Source organism: Artemia franciscana, chromosome 2 (genome assembly GCF_032884065.1).
Source record: "Artemia franciscana chromosome 2, ASM3288406v1, whole genome shotgun sequence".
NCBI lineage: Eukaryota > Metazoa > Arthropoda > Branchiopoda > Anostraca > Artemiidae > Artemia > Artemia franciscana.
In genome coordinates, this window is record NC_088864.1 from 54,335,150 (window position 1) to 54,359,901 (window position 24,752).

At 35.0% G+C, this 24,752-nt stretch overlaps 1 protein-coding gene across 2 annotated transcripts in view; it reads left to right on the forward strand.

The window, feature by feature from the left end:
- LOC136043753 (suppressor of lurcher protein 1-like) overlaps positions 1-24,752 on the forward strand; it is an 840,975-nt gene that overhangs the window by 275,273 nt on the left and 540,950 nt on the right. For both annotated transcript variants that reach the window (XM_065728675.1, XM_065728680.1), the window contains exon 3: positions 13,061-13,250. In XM_065728675.1, the coding sequence (XP_065584747.1) occupies positions 13,061-13,250 (190 nt within the window). The remainder of the gene's footprint in view (positions 1-13,060; positions 13,251-24,752) is intronic.

The window sequence follows — 24,752 nt, forward strand, 5'->3', positions numbered from 1 at the left end:
AAATCTTTTTTTTTTACCAAAAACTGGAATTTTACATAAAAGAATGGTGTCATGACCATGGGTTATTACCAGTGCTGCAACAAGTACTCCAAATTCTTATTTGAGCATCAAGTATTAAGTACTCATTGTTTTTTTACTTAAATATCAAGTAATAAGTACTTTTCAAATTCTTACTTAAGTATCAAATATCAAGTACTTGCCAAAATTGTACTTCAGTATTACTTCAAGTACTACTTCAAGTATTTATTCTATATATATATATATATATATATATATATATATATATATATATATATATATATATATATATATATATATATATATATATATATATATATATATATATATATATATATATATCTTAATCAAAAATCAGAATTTCCGTTTTATCGATTTTAACCGTTTCCCTTGTTCGGTTAGTACACACCCAATGAATTTCAAGAAAAAAATTTTAACCAATTTTCAACAAAACAGCTTGAAAGCAAAAGACTTTCAAAACAATTAAGTGCAGTCAAAAAACTCCTGATTGGATCAGAGAGATCACACGACAGGATTAATACAGTGCACGTAGAGTTGAACTTCTGGTGATTAGTATTCAGTCAAATCTGGCACGTTTGAAAAAATACACGGTTATTCTGAAACAAGTGGGAATGATAAAAACAATATTGAAAATATTTTTTCCCTTGTTTCGCTGGTAGACACCCAACGAAGTCCAAAAAAATAATCTGAACCAATTTTCGACACAACGCCTTGAAAGAAAAAGACTACCAAAACAATTAAGTACAGTCAAAAAACTTCTGATTGGATCAGACAGATCACATGACAGGATTAATACAGTGCACATAGAGTTGAACTTCTGTCGATTAGTATTCAGTAAAATCTGGCACGTTTGAAAAAATACAGGATTATTCAGAAACATATGTCAGAATGGTGGAAAAAATATTGAAAATAGTTTGGGTTGGCTTTAAAACAGATAAAAGGTAATAAAGTAGTTCATTCTCTGATTCAATAAATAAAAACCTTAGCAACAAAAAAAAAAAAATCAAATTTAAAAGTAAGGAGCCAAGTGAGTCAGTTGCAGACTTTTTTAATAAGAGAAATCAAAGCTCAATAATCAAAAATCAGTTGATGACATGTCCCGCCCTCGGCACCTTTACAAGGAAACTGCCTCAAGTTTTCAAGTTAAATTTCAGACACGCTATGAAACTGTATGGCATCTATATCCTTTGGCTGTTTTTCACTCAAGCAAGCCGCATGCTGTGTAATCAATTCAGATGGTCGGTAAAACCCCCTACAAACATATATTATAAAATCACGGGCCTGCAGCAAGCCCGCTGATTCAGACGCATTCCATACGGCTGGTCAAACTGCAGAATGAATGAATGAATGAATCAATGAATGAACTTTATTATCCGTAAAAATATAAAAATAAACACAAAGTACGGAGTGTTATAAATAAACAAAAAAAAACCATAAACAGCGAGGAAAAAAATTCAAGCTAGCAAAAGACAACATGGACTAATTAACCAGTATCAATATGGAAAAAAGGCTGCAGAGGGTCGTAAACGTGAATAAAGTAGATAGTCTTTTTACATAAATCATCATTGGAAAACCGAATCCAAGAAGGCATATCTATTAAACCAAATCGAGCAATTATTTTTCTGTTTTGGTGCCATCTAGGAAGCCGGAGAAAGAATTTACAATATCTGAAATAAGCCGCACGCAGAGTATGGAGATTTTTCTTACGAAACAGATGAGCCATGCCTGATAAAAACAAAAGCACAGGCGCGCAATAAGCGTTATAAATCATGCACAAACCGTTGCGGTTGTAACGGATTTTGTTGTGGGATATTCTTCCGTAAGCGACGCGTAGGTTTTTCACGGTTTGATTCGTTAGGGATGAAAAGGTAGTGGAAAGTGTTGGACCGAAACACAGACCAAGCCAACTAACTAAAGAAGAACATGGCAGAATTGTAGTCCCAGCAACGAATGGAGCGACCGCATAAGGGCTATTAAAACAAATAAACTCGCGTTTAGACGCATTAACTGACAGTCAAATCTTAGATAGTACATTGGTTAATATAGTAAAACTGGAAAGCAATCCACGGCGAGTCCGGGCAACAAGAAGAACGTCGTCTGCATATGCAACAGAAGACAAACCAATATTACCGAAAGAAACAGAACTTTTAAGGGGACGCAGGCACAATACAAGCACAAATTTAAATATACTAGAAGACAATACGGCAGAAGTTACAATCTATCTATTTATAGCAGCAGTTTTCACACCATGAAGTGGCAAAAACCATGAGACTAAGTCGAAAATCTTCTGAGAAAAAAGGAATAAAACAAGAGCTAAGAGCTCATATGGCACTTGTGACGAGGTCGGAAGAGCCAAGAGCTCATATGGCATGAGCTCTAGCAAAATTATAAGAATCAATACATTAATTTAAAAGAAAAAATCAGAGGCTTAATGCTGGTCGGCATTTAAAATAAGAGCTCTGAGACACAAGGTCCTATTAAATATCAAAATTCATTAAGATCCGATCACTCACTCACAAGTTAAAAACACCTCATTTTTTCTAATTTTTCCTCTCCCTTCAGCCCCCCCGAGATAGTTGAATCAGAGAAATCAACTCTATCAAGTCAATTTGTGCAGGTCCCTTACACGCGTACCAATTTTCATTGTCCTAGCACGCCCAGAAGTACCGAAATCGCCGAAGCACTGGACCCCCCTAATACCCCAAAGAGAGTGGATCCAGTCCGGTTTCGTCAATGACGTATCTACGACATTTGCTTATTCTACCCACGAAGTTTCATCCCAATCTCTCCACTCTAAGCGTTTTCCAAGATTTCCGGTTTCCCCCTCCAACTCTCCCCCAATGTCACCAGAACTGGTCGGAGTTTAAAATAAGAGGTCTTCGACATGAGTTCCTTCTTAATATCAAATTCAAAATACCTCACGAACGGTCATCCGCTCTTAAGTTAAAAATACCTTATTTTTGTAATTTTTCCGAATTAACACCCCCTCCAACTCCCCCAAAGAGAGCAAATCCATTTCGGTTATGTCAATCACGTATCTAGAACTTGTACTTATTCTTCCCACCAATCACTCCACTCTAATTGTTTTCCAAGATTTCCCCCCTCCCAATGACACTGGATCCGGTCGTGATTTAAAACATGAGATCTGAGATACGAGGTATTTCTAATATGAAATTTCATCCGATGAAATTCAAGATCCGATCCCTCCTTCGTAAGTTAAAAATACCTCATTCTTTCTAATTTTTCAGAATTAACCCTCCCCCCAACTCCCCAAAAGAGATTGAATTCGTTGAGCGAGGTATTGACGAGGGGAAGAACCCCTGATATACGTATATACGTAACAATGTCTACTCGTCTTAAGTTTTAATGTCGCTCCTTTCTTTCAGATGAAAAAAACTTGTTTTGTTAGTCAATCCCCCTAAAGAGACTGATTAGCTAAAAGTTTCATTTCTTTATCATAAGTTTGTACTTGCTTTTCCATCTGATTCATTTTCACCTTTATCAAGGCCGGATGAAGAGAAGTTGGAGCAAATGTCCCGCGTTTAAAAAGGCTCCGCGCTGCCATCAAAATAAGCAAGGTTCTTTCAAAATTAGGAAATACTTTTAACAATTCCAGTAAGCGTTGCTTCTAGAGAGAGCTCCTTTTCCAGCTAAAACCAATAAAAAACTACCTGATATCAACAATGAATCAGGAATAAATAAATAGTTTAGCAATTATGTTGATTGAAAGTGAAGACGCTCGGAAATTAAGATTTTGAAAGAGTTTTAGAAGAACTTACAAAATCAAACCAAACTTAGAAATATGTAAAGTCATGTATTTATATTCGGTGATGTAAATTTCAAAAGCATTTTCAGCATTTTCACAACATTGGGAGGATAATTACGTAAATTAGCGTAAGGTCAAAAGGAGGACTAAAAAGGACAAAAGAGGATATAAACGTAAGCTCAAAATGAATAAACTGGACCATCAAATGAGATAAGATCTAAATAACAACCTGAGAAATGTAAATGCACGGTCGGAAATGAATAAGCTAGACCATCAAAAGCGACAAGTCGAATCCAAGCAGCTAAGGCAAAAGATATCCGAAGCATTGATAAATGCAAATGAAGAATACGACAATTACAACTAGTCAAAACGAAGTTGAAGGACAAAAAAATATGCGGTTAAAAGATAAGTAGCAGCGAAAATTACAACGACACAATAGCGAAAGAGCAGAAAAATATGCGGTTACAAGACATGCAACCATGAGGATCAAAGCGAATCAAAAATTAAAATGAAGAACAAAGAAAGTTGAGGCTAGAATATACGCGATTGTGAAAAAAAAAATATGCAATTTGAAGATAAGTGTCAGTGAAAATCACAGCTGGAGTCGAAACTTTTCGAAAATGAAAGTAAAGAAGAAGGAATTGTAGGGTCAGAAGACAAGCGAAAGCAGGTATCAGAATGTATCAAGAATGACAAAGAAGAACAAAGAATTTTGCTTTTAGAGGACGAGTGACAGTTCGAATCAGAACGTTTCAAAAATGACGGCGAAGAAGGAAGAAATATTGCGCTAGAAGAACAACGGCATAGTAATCTTTAATGCCAACAAACTGTTGTGCGAAACCCAGTAAAAGCCTGCCTACAAAGATGTCGTAAATTATCTAAGTGGTAATTACAGGTCATTGGCATTCTTCAACGTTGTATGTATTCACTGTGGAGTCTTCAATTTTCCCGCAGAAAAAGGAGTCAAAAAAGATGATTTATTTTAAGTTATCAGCTAGCTTGGTCAAATTACATTGCTACCAACACATATTCCAAATGATCAATTTAGCGGTAGAATCAGTTTGGTAGCACATCAATCACATACCCCCTGAAGATGAGTTTTAACCATACTCATATGACCGAATGTACTTTTTAGGCCCTGGGGAGCCTGCTGAAGAACACTTTGCAAATCATTTAAATTATAGAATCTCTTGCAGCCCATTGGCACCTGGTCGATCCGGGGCCTAGCCTTAATGCTTGTGAACTCTTAAACTATTAGCTGTCCATCAGGCTCACATTTAGCCTATTTACTTTGTAAACTATTTACTCGATCAATTTTCGATTTATATAATAAAATTATCGCTTTTATTAACTTAGAATAAAGTTTTTTCATTTTGAACACTAAGATCATTATATTTATACAAATATTTGTTATATCATACTTGTAAACTCGAAATATAACGAAACCTAAAATAAGAACTGAAGGACCATACAGAGTGAAAAAAAATAACTACAGCAAAGTAGTAGAAAAGGATGAAGTCAAGAGGAACTACTAAACATACTTCTTAGGAAAATACCATTCAATAATTCAAATTTCCTAAATGCTTATATTCTACAAAATTTACTATATGCTTACCAAACGTGTTACGTGAAATCAAATACTTTGATTTTGATGAGGAATCTATTAAAGTCTGGAATATTGTCAATGAGATTCTAGCAAGAGATTATAGCCGCTGAATTATAGCCACTGATGACCTTATTGAAGAAGCAACAAAATTAATTAACAACATAGGAACAATCAAGAAACTCATAGAAATATTCAAACACAGACTGGAAAAACATGTTAAAATATTGAACGCAAAGATACCAGCTGATGACTCATTGTCCAAATATGCAGCTGAATATACCAGCAAAAACGAATTTTTACCTGAATTATATACCTGAAAAAACGAATATACCAGCTGATGACCTGACTCATTGTCCCAATATGCAGTAAGCTGTACTAATTTTTACAAAGGGGTGTATTGGGTAAACAGTGCTTGTGATATACTAAATAGATGTTTTATTCAGACTTCCGAGGATAAAGGAACAAAAAAATTAGAACTGAGAGATATTGGGTTACAGAAATAGTTAAAGCTTGTAATAGAAGCCCCGAAATTTTCGAGTGCCTGGCAGCAGAAATCAAGAATTTCCGGGATGAATCTCATGTTTATTGTGAAGAGCCAGTGCGGCAAACAAACAATTCCTTCCTTTGAGCTTAAACTAAACCAACGCAGTCAGTTAATGATCATTTGAAGAGAAACAAGGATGAATCGAAGCTAAGGGGTGGAAAGTTTGGGAAATATAAAACTTCTCCAGAGTGCGACAGACTTCTTCAACAATTTGAAGAGTACTATGCTGATCAAATAGAAACATACTATAGGATGTCGTAAGAAATTTAAGTGGTGATTTATCTGTTCGGTATTTGGAAGAGATTTTAAGATGTTGTCAAATGGAAAAGAGAATATTCGATTCCATTTTCATCCAAAAAGAGAAATGATTATCGATGTGGTCGGTTCTCTTTTCATCAAAAAAGAAGGAATGAAAAGGATGTCCACGAAAATCCTTGAAAGAATTATCCCAATATTGAGACGAATCATGATCGATGAAAATATTGAACACGTTGAGGTCGATCTGGCCATCTTGTTGGGAACATACTATGAAAGAGACCATGTACATTGGACAATTTTTGAATTATTGTTGTTTTATATAAACATTGTTTTATAACAACTGTTTTATAGCAACTGTTTGAAGTTACTGAATTTGCACAAACAGTAGAAAATAATTACGGAAAACGGAAGCAAGGCTCTTGAAACCATTGATAGAGACAATCATTTCACAAAATAAAAGTATTTGGGATCGTAATGTTTCAATTAACTCTGAATCTTGGTATTATTTCATTGTTTAATATGTACCTGCAGTGTGACAATTTGTAGCAGTACTTGTATAGGCCACCTAGTTTGGATAGCTCCGATGGTTTATTTGATAAATACAATTGTCCTTGTATGCTGGATAACTAAGACGTCTGGTCACTGGGAAGACGTCAGAAAGATATATCCTTTGATCTTTATGATTGTTGGATTGTTTACACTCTATATGGATTGTGCTTGGTGCAATTAATGCTAGGTAGTGCTGATGAAAGTTTCATAGCAGTTGCAACCTGTGTTGCCATCTGCTTTGCCATTATCTTCTTTGCCATGGATAATAAATAAAGATATATTTTGATCATTATCAAGCAGGGTATTAACCATAGCAGTAGTAATTAACGACGCTTTTTGACTATTAAGTTCCCTGCGTTGGCCTGGAGAAATCTGGGGAAAAGTGTATTACTACAGCAAGGCTCAATCTTTGGATCTCGTATTACCAAGCTAAAGTCAAACCTACTGAGCCACTACAGGGCATAGTTTTTTTCCTCGGATTTTCCCAGGTATTCGGTTAAAGCTAGGCCGATTCTTAAAGAGCTTACAGAGTCACAACGTTGACCAACGCTCCGAACCAAATAACCGGTGTCACAAAGACTCGAATCCCTATCCTCAAGGACAAAGAATTTCAAATATAGCGCTAGCCACTCAGCTAGAACAAACTAAGGATGTTAACAGTTTAAGTAAATGTTTAAATTCAAAAGCAAACGCTAATAAATTAAATATCCAAATTAATGTCATTGCCTTGTATATTTTTAATAGGATAAAGGCTATTTTACTCATGTTTTTGAAAACAAGTGAGAAAATCAGTTGTTTTGGGTCATAAGCTTTTCTCTTTACCGTCATGTAAAAATTTGCTTTCACATAAATCCTAGACTGGATGATAATCAAACAGTTTGTGGTAACGATATGTAATTTCGGAGCGATTAAACTAACCGAAACTCTGAGAAACAGAGTCTTTATGATAGTAGATACATCAAAAACCAAATTTTGATGCTTATTCGCAATATGTATATTTCATCACATTTAATGGTACCCATCAAAAGTTACAAGCCTGAGAAAATATGCTCAATTTTTGAAAAAAATGGGGAAACATCACCAAAATATTAAGGGATCTTAATGAAAATCACACCATCAGATTCAGCATACTAGACTCTAGTCTAGTATGGGGGTTCTAGAGAACCCCAAATTAGAAGTTTAAAATTCCTATGTACAAAAATGTGAAATTTTGCACTTTTTGTCAGAAGAAAGATCACGGAAGCGTGTTTCTTTGTTTGTTTGTTTTTTGCTTGTTTTCTCCAGGGGCCAATGTTATTGACCCAGTAATCGTAGAAGATCAGGTGAGGGCTCATTTGACAGGGAATCAAAACTTCCTTGCCCTTTTTAAGTGACCAAAAATATAGGAGGGCAGTTACCCTCTCCCACGCTACTTTTGTCTCCAAATTCATCCAATCAAAATTTTGAGATAGACATTTTTGTGTGCATAGTCGAAAAATCTAAGTAATATGTCTTTGAGATTGACTTAACCACCTTTGAGATTTTTTTTTACTGCAAGAAGGTCAAAGTAACATTTAAACTTGCTTTGCATAACTGTGCTTGTTCTAGCAGCTCCATTATGCTGGCCATGAACTATCTGGGTGTGCTTACATCACTAGGAAAAAATCAAACGAATTGAGAAAGTCCCTGATTCAACAACTCAAGAATAACCTAAAAAGCTCATTGCTATGTTTAATTTATTTAAATATTCTTAATCATATGCTCTGTCGAAAATATGTTCTGTGAAAATAAGCCACTCCGTATATCAATTTAAGCTGATTTATGATGTGACAGGGAATGAATATGGCATCGCATTCCAGGGCTTCAATGAATCAATTGGTCAAACTGTAACCCTTATAGAGCCTGAAGCAGTAGAGCTACAGCTAATGCAACAATGTGCGTTCTTGGAGCTGTTTTTCTGCAAAAGTGAAAAACTAAGTTATTCATCTTTTTTCAATCAGAGTTTTTAACAACTAAGATAAAAAAATTGAACTTTAAGAGATTTGTACCCCATAATATTTAGATGCAGACTTTTCAAAAAATACATGTCATCCTCACACAAATTATTTTTCACGAACCTTGGCAGATACTTTGGTTAGGGCATAACGGAAAACCGGGAGACTCTTCACTCTTTACCAAATCAAAGCATCTGCATTTTCTCTTATTGTTCATGTCAATTCAGAAAAATATCAGACCAATTCAGAATTCCCGGGTGCAACAGCCCAAGAATAACCTAAATGTTGTTCCCGAAAAACCGGGAGACTCTTTACTCTTTACTAAATCAAAGCAACTGCATTTTCTCTTATTGTTCATGTTTTCGTTTGGTAATAACTCTTATGAATATTAAATCAGTAAAAGGGATCCTTTTTTTCCTTTATAGTTTTTTTTTTTTTTACCGTTGACAAGGGTTATTCTTTACTTAGCGTCGGTTACCAGTATTGGTTCATTATAACTTATTCTAACTTATTCGTTTTTCCTTCATTGACTATTGACGGCATTATAGCTATTATTCTACTGTTAGGTACAAAACTATATTGCTCAATTGCTCGTGTTCAGAAGTAAGATAAAAAAAGAAAAAGAAATATCAATAAATGGGACAGAACAATCTCGAAATAGACGGAGCAAATGAGAAAAAATCAATGACAAAAGAGAGTTCCGTGTTGAACTGGAATGCGCATAATGTTTATAAAATATACAACCATGGGTATAACCACTTAGGCACAAACATGGATAATGAAATTTTGAAAAGGAGACGTATAAAAAACCTGGTGAATTGTATAGGAATATTTTTTTTTTTACAAACTGGGGAGGGGACAAGGGACAAAAGCATTCCTGTTGTATGTGTCTACAAAGGTTGACCCGTGCGTATAGTTGTACTTTTGGGTTTTTTGAATTATCGGACCCTTAATTTCTTCTGTTAAGGAAAGGAGAGAAGGGTAGAAAAAATTAGAAATATTTTAATTATTCTTCCCTGCATTGTTACACTTTTTGGTCTTTAAATACATATGGAAGCTTAATTTGAGTGACAAAGATTTTATTAATTTTTCATTGCCTTGTCACCATAATTGTAGCCTAATTTTCATACGAAGACCGGAAAACTTTCCTTGCTTCTGGAATGCAAGGTTTGTTTTTCATTTTGCACATAATAAGAGAAAAAGGCTTTTTAATGCTGCCGATCTAAGGGAAAGAACTTGTCGGAATTGGATTCTTGGGGTAATTCCTTTTTTATTTGTAAGAGGAAAAAATCATTATGGATATCAACAAGAAGCTAAGGAAAATTTTGTTTCTCCAGATCGAAGCTGGACTTTTCAGGTATCTCTATACCTTTGCACGTGAAGAATTAAATAGAAAAACAAACAAAAGCTATTTATAGCTCTTTTTGTCAGCTTAATCAATAGCGGTTGAAATCTTTTCTGAAAATAGGAAAGAAAGGCGTACTTCTGTATCAATATCAGCTTTCAACAATGTTTTTTCTTTGATTAAGTACACAAACTCTCCATTTTGGCACATTATTTTGTATATTGGATTCATTTCATGTGTGCGATTTTGTTAGAGGAACAATTAGGGGTAAAATAGGAGATAATTTTTTTCAGCTTTTTTTTTTTAAGAGATATATATTAAACCCAAGAAACAACAGCGTCATCATTAACCACCACCCCGAGAAGTAAGAAACTTCTCCGAAGGGGTGGCAAAAATACAAAACTAATATAAATTATAAAAGAACTTTACACATCCTACATCCTAATAGACACCGCAAACCTTCCAAAAACAAAAATTCAACATTACTGCCAAAATCCTACCTCAAGAGGCCATAATAAACTATTCAATTTTTATTTACCCCCCCCCCCCAAAAAAAAAAGAAGAAACAAAAAGAAAAATTCGCACTTACAAAAAACGGATTTCTTTCATTTCACTCTTAAAGAAAGAAATATCACTATTATTTTTAATACTCTGATCAAGATAATTACAACTTCTAGCCCCCCTGTAAAGCACTGAAAACGTCAGCCGGGTCGAAACAATCAATGGAGTAATAATATCTCCAGTAGATCGAGTGTCATAATTATGGATCATGGATTTACTGAACCTTCAAAACATGAAAGATTTGTGCCATGTTTTAGTCTAAAAGTAAAAAAAAAGTGCTTATAACTCTCATAACACTGAAGCTGGTAGTATCTTTATTCGCTTGTAGATGCTCCGTACAGAATCCCAGGGATATAGGCCAACAAAAAATCGAACAGCGTATTTAAAAAAAACTGCATAGGCCGGAAAATGGAAGCAAATGAATCCAGCGAGACGCTACTAAAATACAGTGTATATGTTTGGGAAGGGGAAAAATAAAGGAGGCGTAGGACATGCGTAAGGAAATAACGCCTAAGGTTTCTCATTATACCTAGGTTATGAGACGAAATTTTACTCACAGACTGTACATTGCACTTGAATGATAGAAGTTCATCAATATGTAAGCCTAAGGCACTTAATCGATAAAACATGCTTTAAAATTACACACTGTGCTACAGTTTCTTAAATCCAAGAATAAAAAACAGTAGATCGGAAAAAAATGGCAAAATTTGACTTACCAAGAATAATCTTAAGATTATCCTATCCAATTTATCTTCCATCCGTGTCATGAGTAAATTTTATGTTTTTGCAGTGCTGATGACTACTAAATCATCCGCAAATAATGCGCAGCTGCATTCTGGACACTTTTAGTAACATTACTAAAACTAAACAATTATTAAGGGTACAATTAGGCATGTCTTTAATTAATAACAGGAAGAGAATCGGGCCAATAACAGATCCCTGTGGGACACCTTAAGAGATTTGGCGCAGTTCAGGTTTTAAGTAATTCATCTCTACAAACTGGTACCAGTTACTAAGGGTTTGGTACAAGATCGAAAGCTTTACTTCGGATCCTATACACCTCAAATTTTTCGAAGGTTAGAAGTACTTAGCAGGTAACAAGTAATGGCTTTAAGTATTTATTTAAACAGAATACACTGAGCCTAAGTCACTGTCTTCCGAAATTCCTAAGTAACTTTTTACTTTTCGTATGATGGAAATTCAGTGTGTTCTTTGTTGTTATTTACTTTAAAGAGAGAATAAAAAACAAAAAATTCACACTGTGTAAATTTACTTTTTTTAAATCATACAGACAAAGATGGCAGTCAACAAAACAGCCACTGGTCGATCAAAGGTCTTTTCTTCACTCTTTTAATACTCTTGGCACTCCTGCTGCCGCAAAGGGCATTTGACCAAAACTTTAAACTGCAATTTTAATATATACAGTTCAATCACTTATAAAGAATGCCTCCGTGGGCAGTAGGATACATACAGCCCCAGGGACATCAGTGTCGAACTGTGAAATGTCTGAGTCCAAAATCGAGGCTTTGCAAATTTATTTCACAATAAAGGTTGATATGTTACATTTTGTTAAAATTATAATAACGTAAGACGTTATTCTGTGTAATTACAAGGCCAAAAATGTTACCTTTGAGCTAGCTAATAGTGGACCTAAAGTTTTTCCTTCTTCACCCATTGTTCCCCCCCCCAGGTACAGAGAACTGTTGTGTCTATTTCTACGTATACTTACTCATTGAGAGTTGAGAGGATGAGTCTGTGGGATTAGATATTAATCTTTAGAAACTAACTACTAACTATTGTTGTTATTTTGCAAGTTTAAAAATTTAGTTTTTTGTTTGTTTTTTCCTTGTTTATCAATTTTTTTCCGTTCTTTTCTTTCTTTTTGTAGGCAGGTTTTCAAAATAATTAGATTAAATTAACTTAAACTGTGAACTTCAAGCATACTGGTTTTAATTTACGCAAAGTTCGATTTTGATGGGTTTACGGGAGTCAGCGGCGTGACTCTGTAAGCTTAGCCAGAGTCGACCCAGCTTTAAATGGGTACCTGGAGAAATCTGGGGAAGGTAAACAGGAAGGGTGTGCGAAAGCACAGGATGGTTGGCCCCCAACCCCCCATTGCACTTCCTGGCTGAAGGGCCAAGAAACGGAGATCAGCACCGCCGGTAGGGACTGTAAAGTCTAATGCCGTATCCTTTACCTTTTTTTTTTTCAAGTTACTAGTTACATTTATTACGATCTAAAGCTAAGCTTTTTTAAAGTTGCTCTTTGTTAAGTGATTTTCATAGATCTTATTTTGCAAAACATTTCCAGATACCCCTATAGCTTCAGGGGGAAGCTACTCCAGCAAAGTAACTGCTGGAATTTTTGTTTTAGTTTTAAATTTAATTTCTTTCTAACATTACTGAATGTGTTTTTTTAGGTTGTGACTGCATCCTATTTTTATCCACGTTTGACAAGCCTTTTGGGGTATTTCAGAGTCCAGACTATCCAAAGTCTTATCACCATCATATTTCAAATACTGGATGTCTACTTTATACTTTCCAAGCTAAAAAAGATGAAATAGTTGAGTTAACTTTCACCACATTCGATGTCGGGTCCTTCAATCCTGAGTAAGTTTTGTCTTGTATTTTAAGCTTTTGGCAAACACTTTATATTTTTCAGCTAAAAAATAAAATTGCAAAATTGACTTCTACCGTATTGAATGTCGGACACCTCGACACCAAATAAGTTGCATTTCAGATAGTTTCTCTAATGTCCGTAAAATATTTGTCTTGTACATTTCCAATTTTACATTTCAGTGAAACAGTCAGTAAAAGAAAATTAATTGTTGAAACTCAATTGAACAAATTTTAATTAATACTCGAAAGTAGTTGAGATCACTTGTAATCTTTTTACTCACAGATATATAATTACAATCAAGTAGTTGCGGGCATCAAGCCATGGTTTAATTCTAGGAAAAAGCCAAGAGAGACATTCAGGGACAATTTGGTATAAGACCTTTTTAGGATTGTATAAAAATGATGTCATTTCACTTGTTGATAGATAAGCCAATATCCATCCGTCCATACATCATTCCTAAGGTGAAACTAGTATTTTTACTCCAAGGGTGGTTAGCCGAGTGGAGGTAATGTTATTTTCGCTAGAAGTTACCTCATGCCCGAACATTTTCACGATTGTGACAGAGACTCTGGCCTCACCTCCACAGACGAAATACCCTCCCTACGAATATATCCTCTACACAACTCACTCTCGGTGATAATTCACCCAGGGCAAATACCCTGTAAATTTGAGACGGAAAAGAAAAAGCATAAAATATAAAAAGAATTTTGTATAGGAATCCTAGCCAATTCCCCCAGTGTATAATTTCCTTAGACTAGTTCACCTTCCTGGAAGTTTCTCTCCCCTAGGAAAGTTCCTCCGTGAAAATAAAATAGCAGATAATTCGTCTTCCCACCCTAAAATGTATGCATGCTTCCCAATAACAAATACTTTGCATAAACAATAGTCAATTTTTGTAACTTAAATACCTTTCCCCTGGGGCTGTGAGGGGTCATGTTATGACCAAAGGCATAGTTATTGGGCCTTTCAACTACGATGAAATCTCAAAATGGCTATATAACAATTTTAATCGGACGATTTTGAGGAAAAAAGTGGTGGGAGAGGGTGCCTAGTTGCCCTCAAATCATTTTGGTCACTCACGAAAGGGCGCTAAAACTTTTGATTTTGTTCAAATGAGTCCTCTCACGATATTCTAGAACGACTGGGTTGATACAATCAGCCCTGAAAAAGAAAATAAACACTCATCCGTGATTTTCTTTTGGCAAAAATACGAAATTCCAAATTTTCACAGATAGAAGCTTGAAACTTCTACAATAGGGTTCTCTGATACGCTGAATCTGATAATGTGATTATCATTAAGATTATGTGACTTTTAGAAACTTATATATTTGAAATCAGCATAAAGATCTAATTCTCTTGATATATCTATAGGTATCAAAATTCCGTTTTTTAGAGTTTCGGTTACTATTGAGCCAGGTCGCTCCATCCTTACAGTTCGTTACCACGAACTGTTTGGTTTGAATTTACCTTAAACACATTTACAACAGGACGCTGGAATTTTCTCTTTCTAGCCTTAATTTACAAATTTATTTTCCAACTTTTATCATTTCCATTCCTAAAAAAGCTCTTTCATCTTAGCACGATTGCATTGATTAAATTTGAACCTAATATTAATAGTTAATTTTCATTAAGTTTCTAACTGAAACTTACCTTTAAAAATTCAAAAGATTTTATCAGTAGGAGTGAATCCAGCGCTACGCAACAGTAAGTTAAAAAAACCAAAAATCCATATTTTTTGGTCTTAAGAAAGGCCGCGTCCATGATTTTTGTTCGAGGGGGGGGGGCATTTTTGAAGGGGGTTGAAATAAATTGAAAAACGCATCTAAAGTTTGTTTGGATGGATTTTTGTGATCCCTGGATGTGACTATCCGGCGTTCACTGTACGCGTATTCCATTAGGATATCTGTATTTTTTTTTATTTCAATTTGAAATTGCACCTGGTCAGAAGAAAAAAATGGCCAAATTCACCAAAGCTACAATGTTTTGCATCAAAGGACGTTTCCAGAAAATTTACTGGGGGGGGGGGGGTAATTTACCAAGAGAAGGAAGGAAAGTTTGTTTGTTTTTTTTTCTCGCCAAAACAATCCCCTTTCTTAAATGTTGCAGAATGATGTGTTTTAAGGTATTTCTAATTTTAAGGCCGAAGGGATTGTTAGAAGTAGAAGTATCTTAATGTATACAGCGGGAAAAAGCTAGACGGCAGAAATCCATAACGCTTTGTATGACAATTTTTGTTAATATGAAGTTCTTAACCTACACACTCAAATTTGGCATATATATTGATCGGTCCAATCCGGTTAACTGTTTATAGCTTAACAATGAAGTGTATATCATATTTGACACAAAAAAAAGAAAAAAAACAACGAAATTTTTTTTTATTTCAATTTGAAATTGCACCTGGTCAGAAGAAAAAAATGGCCAAATTCACCAAAGCTACAATGTTTTGCATCAAAGGACGTTTCCAGAAAATTTACTGGGGGGGGGTAATTTACCAAGAGAAGGAAGGAAAGTTTGTTTATTTTTTTTTCTTGCCAAAACAATCCCCTTTCTTAAATGTTGCAGAATGATGTGTTTTAAGGTATTTCTAGTTTTAAGGCTGAAGGGATTGTTAGAAGTAGAAGTATCTTAATGTATACAGCGGGAAAAAGCTAGACGGCAGAAATCCATAACGCTTTGTATGACAATTTTTGTTAATATGAAGTTCTTAACCTACACACTCAAATTTGGCATATTTATTGATCGGTCCAATCCGGTTAACTGTATATTATAGCTTAACAATGAAGTGTATAGTATATTTGACACAAAATAAAGAAAAAAAAACAACGAAAAAAACAGAGCCATGGCCACAAATAAAAACAATAGAAAAAAGAGCAATTAACCAACAAAAATAATTATACGAATCAATTTAACAATTAAAAAAAGATTAAAATAAGCAAGAGAGCACAATACTAAGAGAACAAAACTAACATAAACATAATCCTCAAAGAACACTTAATAAAACATCTATTCCCCACGAATTTTTCAACCCCAAAAATTTCCCCTCTTATCGACTCCAAGAAGCTTGTTTTTCAATTCTCTTAATCCCTGAGAACCTTACATGGTTCTCAGGGTTCTTGTATTTTTTTTTACTCAAAATGCGTCAAACGCCCCCTACTTGCGTAGTTAGAAAAAGAGTTAGAAAAAGAACCTATGAAAATGATTTTCAAAGCACTTAGTCATGTTTCTGATTTCTACAAGAAATTCTATTGTAAAAATAATTAATTATGAATAATGGAAAAATCACTGAAAAAGCGACCCACGTGTTTATATTTTTTACTGTCCTGCAAGATACTCGTATGTAGCAATAATAATGTATATATATTACCTGCTTTATCAGATAGATAAATAGTGGTGGAAAAAAAGAATAATAAAAATGAAACAATATGAAACGAGCTTCCACACAAACATCAATAGAGCAAACGGATTAAACATAATAATAATAATGTATATAATAATAACATAATAATAAATAAATAGTAAATATTTATAAATAATAACAAATAATAGTAATAAATAATAAATAATAACATAAACATAATAATAATAACAATAATAATGTATATATATATTACCTACTTTATCAAATAGATAAATAGTGGTGGAAAAAAGAATAATAAAATGAAACAAAATGAAACAAGCTTCTACACAAACATCAATAGAGCAAACGGATTAAACACTGGTCAGGAGACAACCAAGTTGTCAGACAACCAAGACAACCAAGGTCAGGAGTCTGTTTCAACCAATCAGACATTAGGTTTGTAGATCGTTGAGACATGCAATGGCTTTCAGCAGATAAAACTTTTTTCTCTTTTACGTTTTGGGTACCAAAGAGCAAGATGAAAAATAAAATTTATAAAAGCAAGAATAAGGAGAACGAACATCACTAACACCCTTTTTAACCTATAACTAATTAAAGATAAGTAATTTCATTTTCACCATCTTTGTTATTATAAAAGTGGGATAAACCCCAGAAAGACAAAAAAAAGAATGGTCTGAGAAGGTAGAGTAATGCTGACCGAGGGCATTACTCTTTTATTTCGCTCGATTTGCAGCAATTTAAGTTAGAAATCTGGATCAGGGTTGCCAACTCTTTGAAGTAAACTGTACCAGTTTTCCGGCTAAAATTGTACGGCAAGAAGACAATTTTAGCCACCCGAAGAGCAGGTTAAAGATTTGCCTTAAAAAGACAATTTATGAAAAACTAAAACTTAAACAAATATCTGAGTAAAATGGAGCTGGTAAAACCAAGATGTACAGGAAAATATGCATTATGCCAAAGAATTTAGAAATGTACCACATCGTACCAGGACGCCTTAATTGTGCCAAAAAACGGTGCAACTGGACAACTTTAGCAACGTTGACAATGCTCCACCGCGCATTACACCTACTTAAGTATATTAACAGGCTGAAAATATCTCGTCTTGCAATTACTTGAAGAGATACATTTCTTAAAGAAAATAAAAAATTAATGTGTAAAAATCTCTTTGGCTTTAGGGATGTTTTATTTGCTGAATATATTATCTTGGGATAGAGAATTACTTTCTTGCGGAAATTTTTCGGTATAATCCAATTTTCCAAATTTGACCATAATAACCACATTTACACATGAACGGAACTTTAATTGATCTCATAAAAGGGAGAAAACAAGGATAGAATTCAAAAAATAAAAAGGAATACTATCGGTTATATATATATATATATATATATATATATATATATATATATATATATATATATATATATATATATATATATATATATATATATATATATATATATATATATATATATATATATATATATATATATATATATATATATATATATATACATATATATATATCTATATATATAAAAATAAGTTGTCTGTCTGTTTGTCTGTCTGTCTGTCAGGTGACGTCATGTTTCTGTGTTGACTGACGTCATCAAGTTAGTTGTCGTCATTTTTGCTACGACGGTGACGTCATTCAAGATATTTAAGACATATGTTCACGTAGAAATCTATTAATGTTTAAGTTTAAAATGACTGATGAACTTACAATGGCAAAAGCCGATGAAGATGCTCAAAGAGTCTATGCCAAAAAACTTGCTGCTGATAGAGAAAGTCAGAAAAGAAAGCGTGCCGAGGAATCAAAAGAACAGCAAGGAAACAGGCTTGAGGCTGATGGAGAAAGAAAGAACAGAAAGCGTGCCGAGGAATCAAAAGAACAGCAAGGAAACAGGCTTGAGGCTGATAGAGAAAGAAAGAACAGAAAGCGTGCCGAGGAATCAAAAGAACAGCAAGGAAACAGGCTTGAGGCTGATAGAGAAAGAAAGAACAGAAAGCGTGCCGAGGAACTACCAGAGCAACGCGGAAGCAGACTTGCTGCTAAAAGAGAAAGTGAAAAAAGAAGGCGTGCCGAGGAATTACAAGAACAGCAAGAAATCAGGCTTGCTGCTGATAGAGAAAGTAAGAAAAGAAAGCGTGCCGAGGAATCACAAGAACAGCAAGAAATCAGGCTTGCTGCTGATAGAGAAAGTAAGAAAAGAAAGCGTGCCGAGGAATCAGAGCAACCTGAAAGTTATCGCCTGGCATTCAGGTACAACCCAGTCGATGATTATAGCTTGAGTAGATGTGTTCAAATCGGGACAATGTCTAAAATTTGTCCCTATTGCAAGGCCTTGAAATTCAATGGTGAAACATTGGGAATGTGTTGCGCCTCAGGAAAAGTTAAACTTCCTCTATTGGCTGCACCACCAGAGCCATTGAAGACTTTCCTTACTGGAACTACGTCAGAATCTAAGCGTTTTTTGTCACAAATCAGAAAATACAACTCATGTTTCCAAATGACGTCGTTTGGAGCCCAAATCGAAAATCCAGATCAATTTATGTCTACTTTCAAAGTAAAAGGGCAAATTTATCATAGAGCAGGGTCCCTTCTACCATTCTCAGGCGAGAATCATAAATTTTTACAATTGTACTTCATCAGTGATAGAAATTCTGAATTGAATGCACGTTGCGAAATTTATCCCAACGTTGAAAGGACAATCGTTTCCCAATTGCAACATCTTTTCCACGAAAATAATAATTTAGTGCGTCTGTTCAAAACAGCCATCGATTTGATGCCTACTGATACGCATAAAATTGTTATTTCCGCTGACAAAACGCCTCCTGGCCAACATGTGCGTAGATACAATGCTAAAACTATCGACGAAGTGGCAATCGTTATGGTCGGTGATCAGTTTTTACCTCGAGATATTATTCTTCGTAAGCGAAACACTCAGTTGTTAAGAATTGCTGAAACTCATCGATGCCCTACAATATCCTATCATTTTTTGGGATGGAGCCGACGGCTATCACTTTAATATTAAATTGATGAATCCAGCCACTAACAAAGAAATGAATAAGAAATGCAGTGCAATGCATTATTATTCCTATAGACTAATGATTCGGCAGGATGAAGAAAATTATATTTTAAAATGCCGTGAATTGTTTCACCAATTTGTCGTTGATATGTATGCTAAAATTGAATCAGAACGTTTGCTATATATCCGCCTGAATCAGACCAAGCTCCGCTCTGAACAATAAATTCATTTGCGAGATGCAGTTATAAATGACGGTAATACCACAAACGTTGGAAGATTAACAATTTTACCTTCGTCATATGCTGGCAGTCCCCGTCATATGCATGAATATGCTCAAGATGCCATTGCGTATGTTCGTCTCTATGGTCGTCCAGATTTATTTATTACATTTACATGTAATCAATCTTGGGACGAGATACTGCAGCTTTTACTTCAAGGACCATCGGCGGTTCATAGGCATGACATTACGGCCCGTGTCTTCCGGCAAAAGTTGAAATCACTGATAAACTACATAGTAAAACTTGAAGTGTTTGGGTCAGTGCGATGCTGGATGTACTCAGTGGAATGGCAAAAATGAGGTTTGCCACACGCACATATACTAATCTGGCTACATAAAAAAATTACTTCGAACGAAATTGATGATGTGATTTCCCCTGAAATACCTGATAAAAATGTCGATAAGGGGTTACATGATATTATTGTAAAAAATATGATACATGGACCTTGCGGTGCACTGAACGAAAATTCACCATGCATGGCCAAAGGAAGTCGCACAAAGCAATATCCTCGACTTTTAGTATCAAACACAATTACTGGCAATGATGGTTACCAACAATATAGAAGAAGATCTACTGAAGATGGCGGTAAAACAGCAATAATAAAGAAGCGTAACGGTACCACCATCGAAGTAGATAACCAGTGGGTTGTTCCATATTCCCCATTATTATCAAAAACATTTAATGCACACATAAACGTTGAATACTGTAACTCCGTAAAGGCAATCAAATACATATGTAAATACGTCAACAAAGGCAGTGACATGGCAGTTTTTGGCTTGCAGCCCGAAATCAAAGATTTCAAGGAAATCGTACAATATCAGGCTGGAAGATACATAAGCAGTAATGAAGCTGTTTGGCGAATTCTTTCATTTCCGATACATGAACGTAGTCCAGCTGTTGTTCACTTAGCGGTACATTTACAGAATGGTCAACGTGTTTATTTCACGGAAACCAACGTGCAACAAAGAGTCCTGAATCCACCGGATACAACATTAACAGCTATTTTTTCGCTTTACAAAAATGATTCTTTTGCAAAAAAACTGCTGTATACTGAAGTGCCTTCGTATTACACGTGGAATACTAAAAATAAAGTATTTGAACGTCGAAAACAGGGTAAGTCAGTCGACGGCCAACCTACCATCTTCAAAGATACCACGATAGGAAGACTCTACACCGTTCACCCCAATCAACATGAATGCTTCTTTCTACGCCTGCTTTTGGTGAATGTACCCGGTCCGACATCCTTTGAGTATTTGAAAACTGTAAACGGTACTATACATGACACTTACCGTAGTGCATGCCAAGCTCTGAATTTATTGGAGAATGACCAACACTGGGATAACTGCATCAATGACGCGTGCGAAACGTCAACCCCAAGTGAAATTCGTGCATTGTTTGGCATCATTTTAACAACTTGCTCTCCATCAGCTCCTACACAGTTATGGGAAAAATATAAGTCAAAAATGTCCGAAGATATACTCCATCGAAAACAGTTAGAGACGTCTATATATGAGTTTTGATTTTACATCAGAAATTTATAACTAGACTTTAGTTATTATAGAAGATTTGTGCGTACGTATGGCAAACAAACCTCTTCAGGATTTTGGAATGCCTTCACCTAACCGTATCACTGCTGTTTCGACATGTGTAGAATTGGATCGTGAACAAAGTTACAGTACGAGTGATCTATTGTCGTATGTACAAAATAACATTTCCAAGTTAACGTTGGAACAAAAAGACATTTATGATACGATAATGCATTGTGTCGATAACAACGTTGGAGAAATTTTCTTTTTGGATGCGCCAGGAGGTACTGGTAAAACATTTGTGATAAAACTGATTCTGGCATCAATTCGATCAAAAAATGATATAGCGTTGGCAATTGCGTCGTCCGGAATAGCCGCAACATTGCTGCCTGGTGGAAGAACTGCTCATTCCGCTTTGAAATTGCCTCTGAATTTGCATTCTACAGAAACTCCCACGTGCAATATTTCCAAATCATCTGGGATGGGTAAAGTATTGCAGCAATGCAAACTTATTATTTGGGATGAGTGCACAATGGCACACAAAAATCGCTCGAGGCTCTGGATCAATGCTTGAAAGATTTGAGAGGGAAGTCGAAACCCTTTGGCAGCACATTAATATTGCTTGCGGGAGATTTCAGGCAAACATTACCTATAATACCTAGATCAACTCCTGCAGACGAAATGAATGCTTGCCTGAAAAATTCTAATTTATGGGCACACGTAAAAATATTAAAATTAACTACAAATATGCGTGTCCGATTGCAAAACGAAGACTCTGGTCATACATTTTCAGATCAATTGCTGGCAATTGGAAACGGAAAGCTCCCAGTAGACTCAATTTCAGGACGTATACAACTACCTGCTGATTTCTGTAATTTAGTGACGTCCAAAAATGAATTGATTGAAAAAGTATTTCCGAATATTCTAAAAAATTATAAAAATAATAAATGGCTAAGTGAAAGAGCGATTCTCGCACCCAAAAATATAGACGTCCACGAAATCAACAATATTGTTTTGACCAAGATTCGAGACCAGGCAGTCCTTTACAAGTCAGTCGACACAGTTTTGGAACCAAATGAAGCGGTTAATTATCCATATGAATTTTTAAATTCCATAGATCTTTCAGGGTTTCCACCACACGTGCTACAGCTAAAAATAGGCGTACCAATAATACTTTTAAGAAATATAAACCCACCAAAGCTTTGCAATGGCACTCGACTTGCCGTAAAAAAAAACAATGGAAAACCTAATAGAGGCCACAATGTTGACAGGGCCTTTTGAGGGTGAGGCTGTTCTTATTCCTCGCATTCCCATGATTCCAACGGATCTGCCTTTTCAATTTAAAAGATTGCAATTCCCAATTCGATTAGCATTTGCAATCACCATTAACAAAGCTCAAGGTCAACCATTAGAAAAATGTGGTATAGATCTTAATACTGATTGTTTTTCCCATGGACAATTGTACGTTGCATGTTCGAGGGTCGGTAAACCTGACAATCTATTTATATGCAGCGACAATTGGACAGCGAAGAATGTTGTATATTCGCAAGTTTTACGCAGTTAATTTGTATTGCATCTATCTATCTATCTAGCTATATAAAAACGAGTTGTGTGTATGCATGTTTGTTTGTTTGTAAAAAGAGCGTTTGCATATGACGTCATTATTAGTACATACGGCTTTGTATATGCACAGACAATGGTAAAGCCAAGAATGTTGTATATTCGCAATTTTTACGTAGTTTGAAACACATATATAAATCTATCTGTATTCACAGGTGGGACACAGGGACACAACTACAATGGCGCGTAACTAATATGGCGCGTAACGACTTACGCGCGTGGGGGGGCTTGGTGGGGCGCTTCGCGCCCCCCAAGTCCCCCCGCGCGCGTTTTGAGCATCTTCATCAGTCATTGTAAACTTAAACATTAATAGATTTCTACGTGAACATATGTCTTATATAACTTGAATGACGTCACCGTCAAAGCAAAAATGACGACAACTAATTTCATGACGTCAGCCGACACAGAAACATGACGTCACCTGACAACTAATTTCATGACGTCAGCCGACACAGAAACATGACGTCACCTGATCCACAGATCCACAGACAGACAACTTATTTTTATATATATATAGATATATATATATATATATATATATATATATATATATATATATATATATATATATATATATATATATATATATATATATATATATATATATATATATATATATATATATATATATATATATATATTATATTTAGAGGCTGTTAATTTTTTTTGTATTAGTTTGCTTGTCAATATCTGTCAGAGCAATGTATGATAACTGCTGAATAATCATGTTAGATAAAGTGCAGTTCTTACCTTGAATGAAAACTTGGAAGACAGATAACCAAACAGTTCGTGGTAACAAACTGTAAGTTTGTTACTGTAAGATTCCCTATAAGCTCAACAGTAACCGAAGCTCTAAAAAGCAGAGTCTTAATAATAATACATAAATCAAAAGAATCAAATTTTGATACTACTTCAAAATACGTAAAAATTCATCAAATCTAATGGTACCCATCAAAAGTTAGGAGACTGATAACATCTTCTCAATTTTTGAAAAAGAGGAGAAACGCCCCCAAAATATCAAGTGATCTTAATGAAAATCACCCCATCTGATTCAGTATAGCAGAGAATTCTACTGTAGAGGTTTCAAGCTCTCATGTTGAAAAATGTGGGTTTTTGCATTTTTTACCAGAAGAAAGATCACGGATGCGTGTTTATTTGTTTTTATTTGTTTTTTTTTCCAGGAGTGATCATATTGAACCAATGATCGTAGAAGAGAGATAAGATAAGATAATATTTATTTTCAAAAGACTATCACAAGCTCTATAGAGCCGAATTCGCTTTATATGTCAGTAAAAGCTAAGAAAAAAAAGAATTCAAAACAGTACATTAAGTCAAACACTTAAAATTAAAAATAAATTAAAAAAGAAAAATCATCAAAGATAAAGGGCAAATCAGTAAACTTAACAATTAAATTACAAAAACATTGCAGTAAATGAAAAAAATAAAAACGGCAATAGAGGAAAAGGGGAATTTGGCAAGTACATAATCACGAATTATTATTAAGGTGTTCCAGAATAAAGGGTATAAAACTTTTACGAAACCTCTCTGTAACAGCATGGATCGGAGAGTAAGTTGGGATTGCTAAGGAGGCTGACCGGGGGAGTCGGAGTCTAATGGGATTGTGAAAATCAGGGAGTAAGTCCTCAGTACGGGGGCTGGAAATGACTGATTTAGCGAAAAGCAG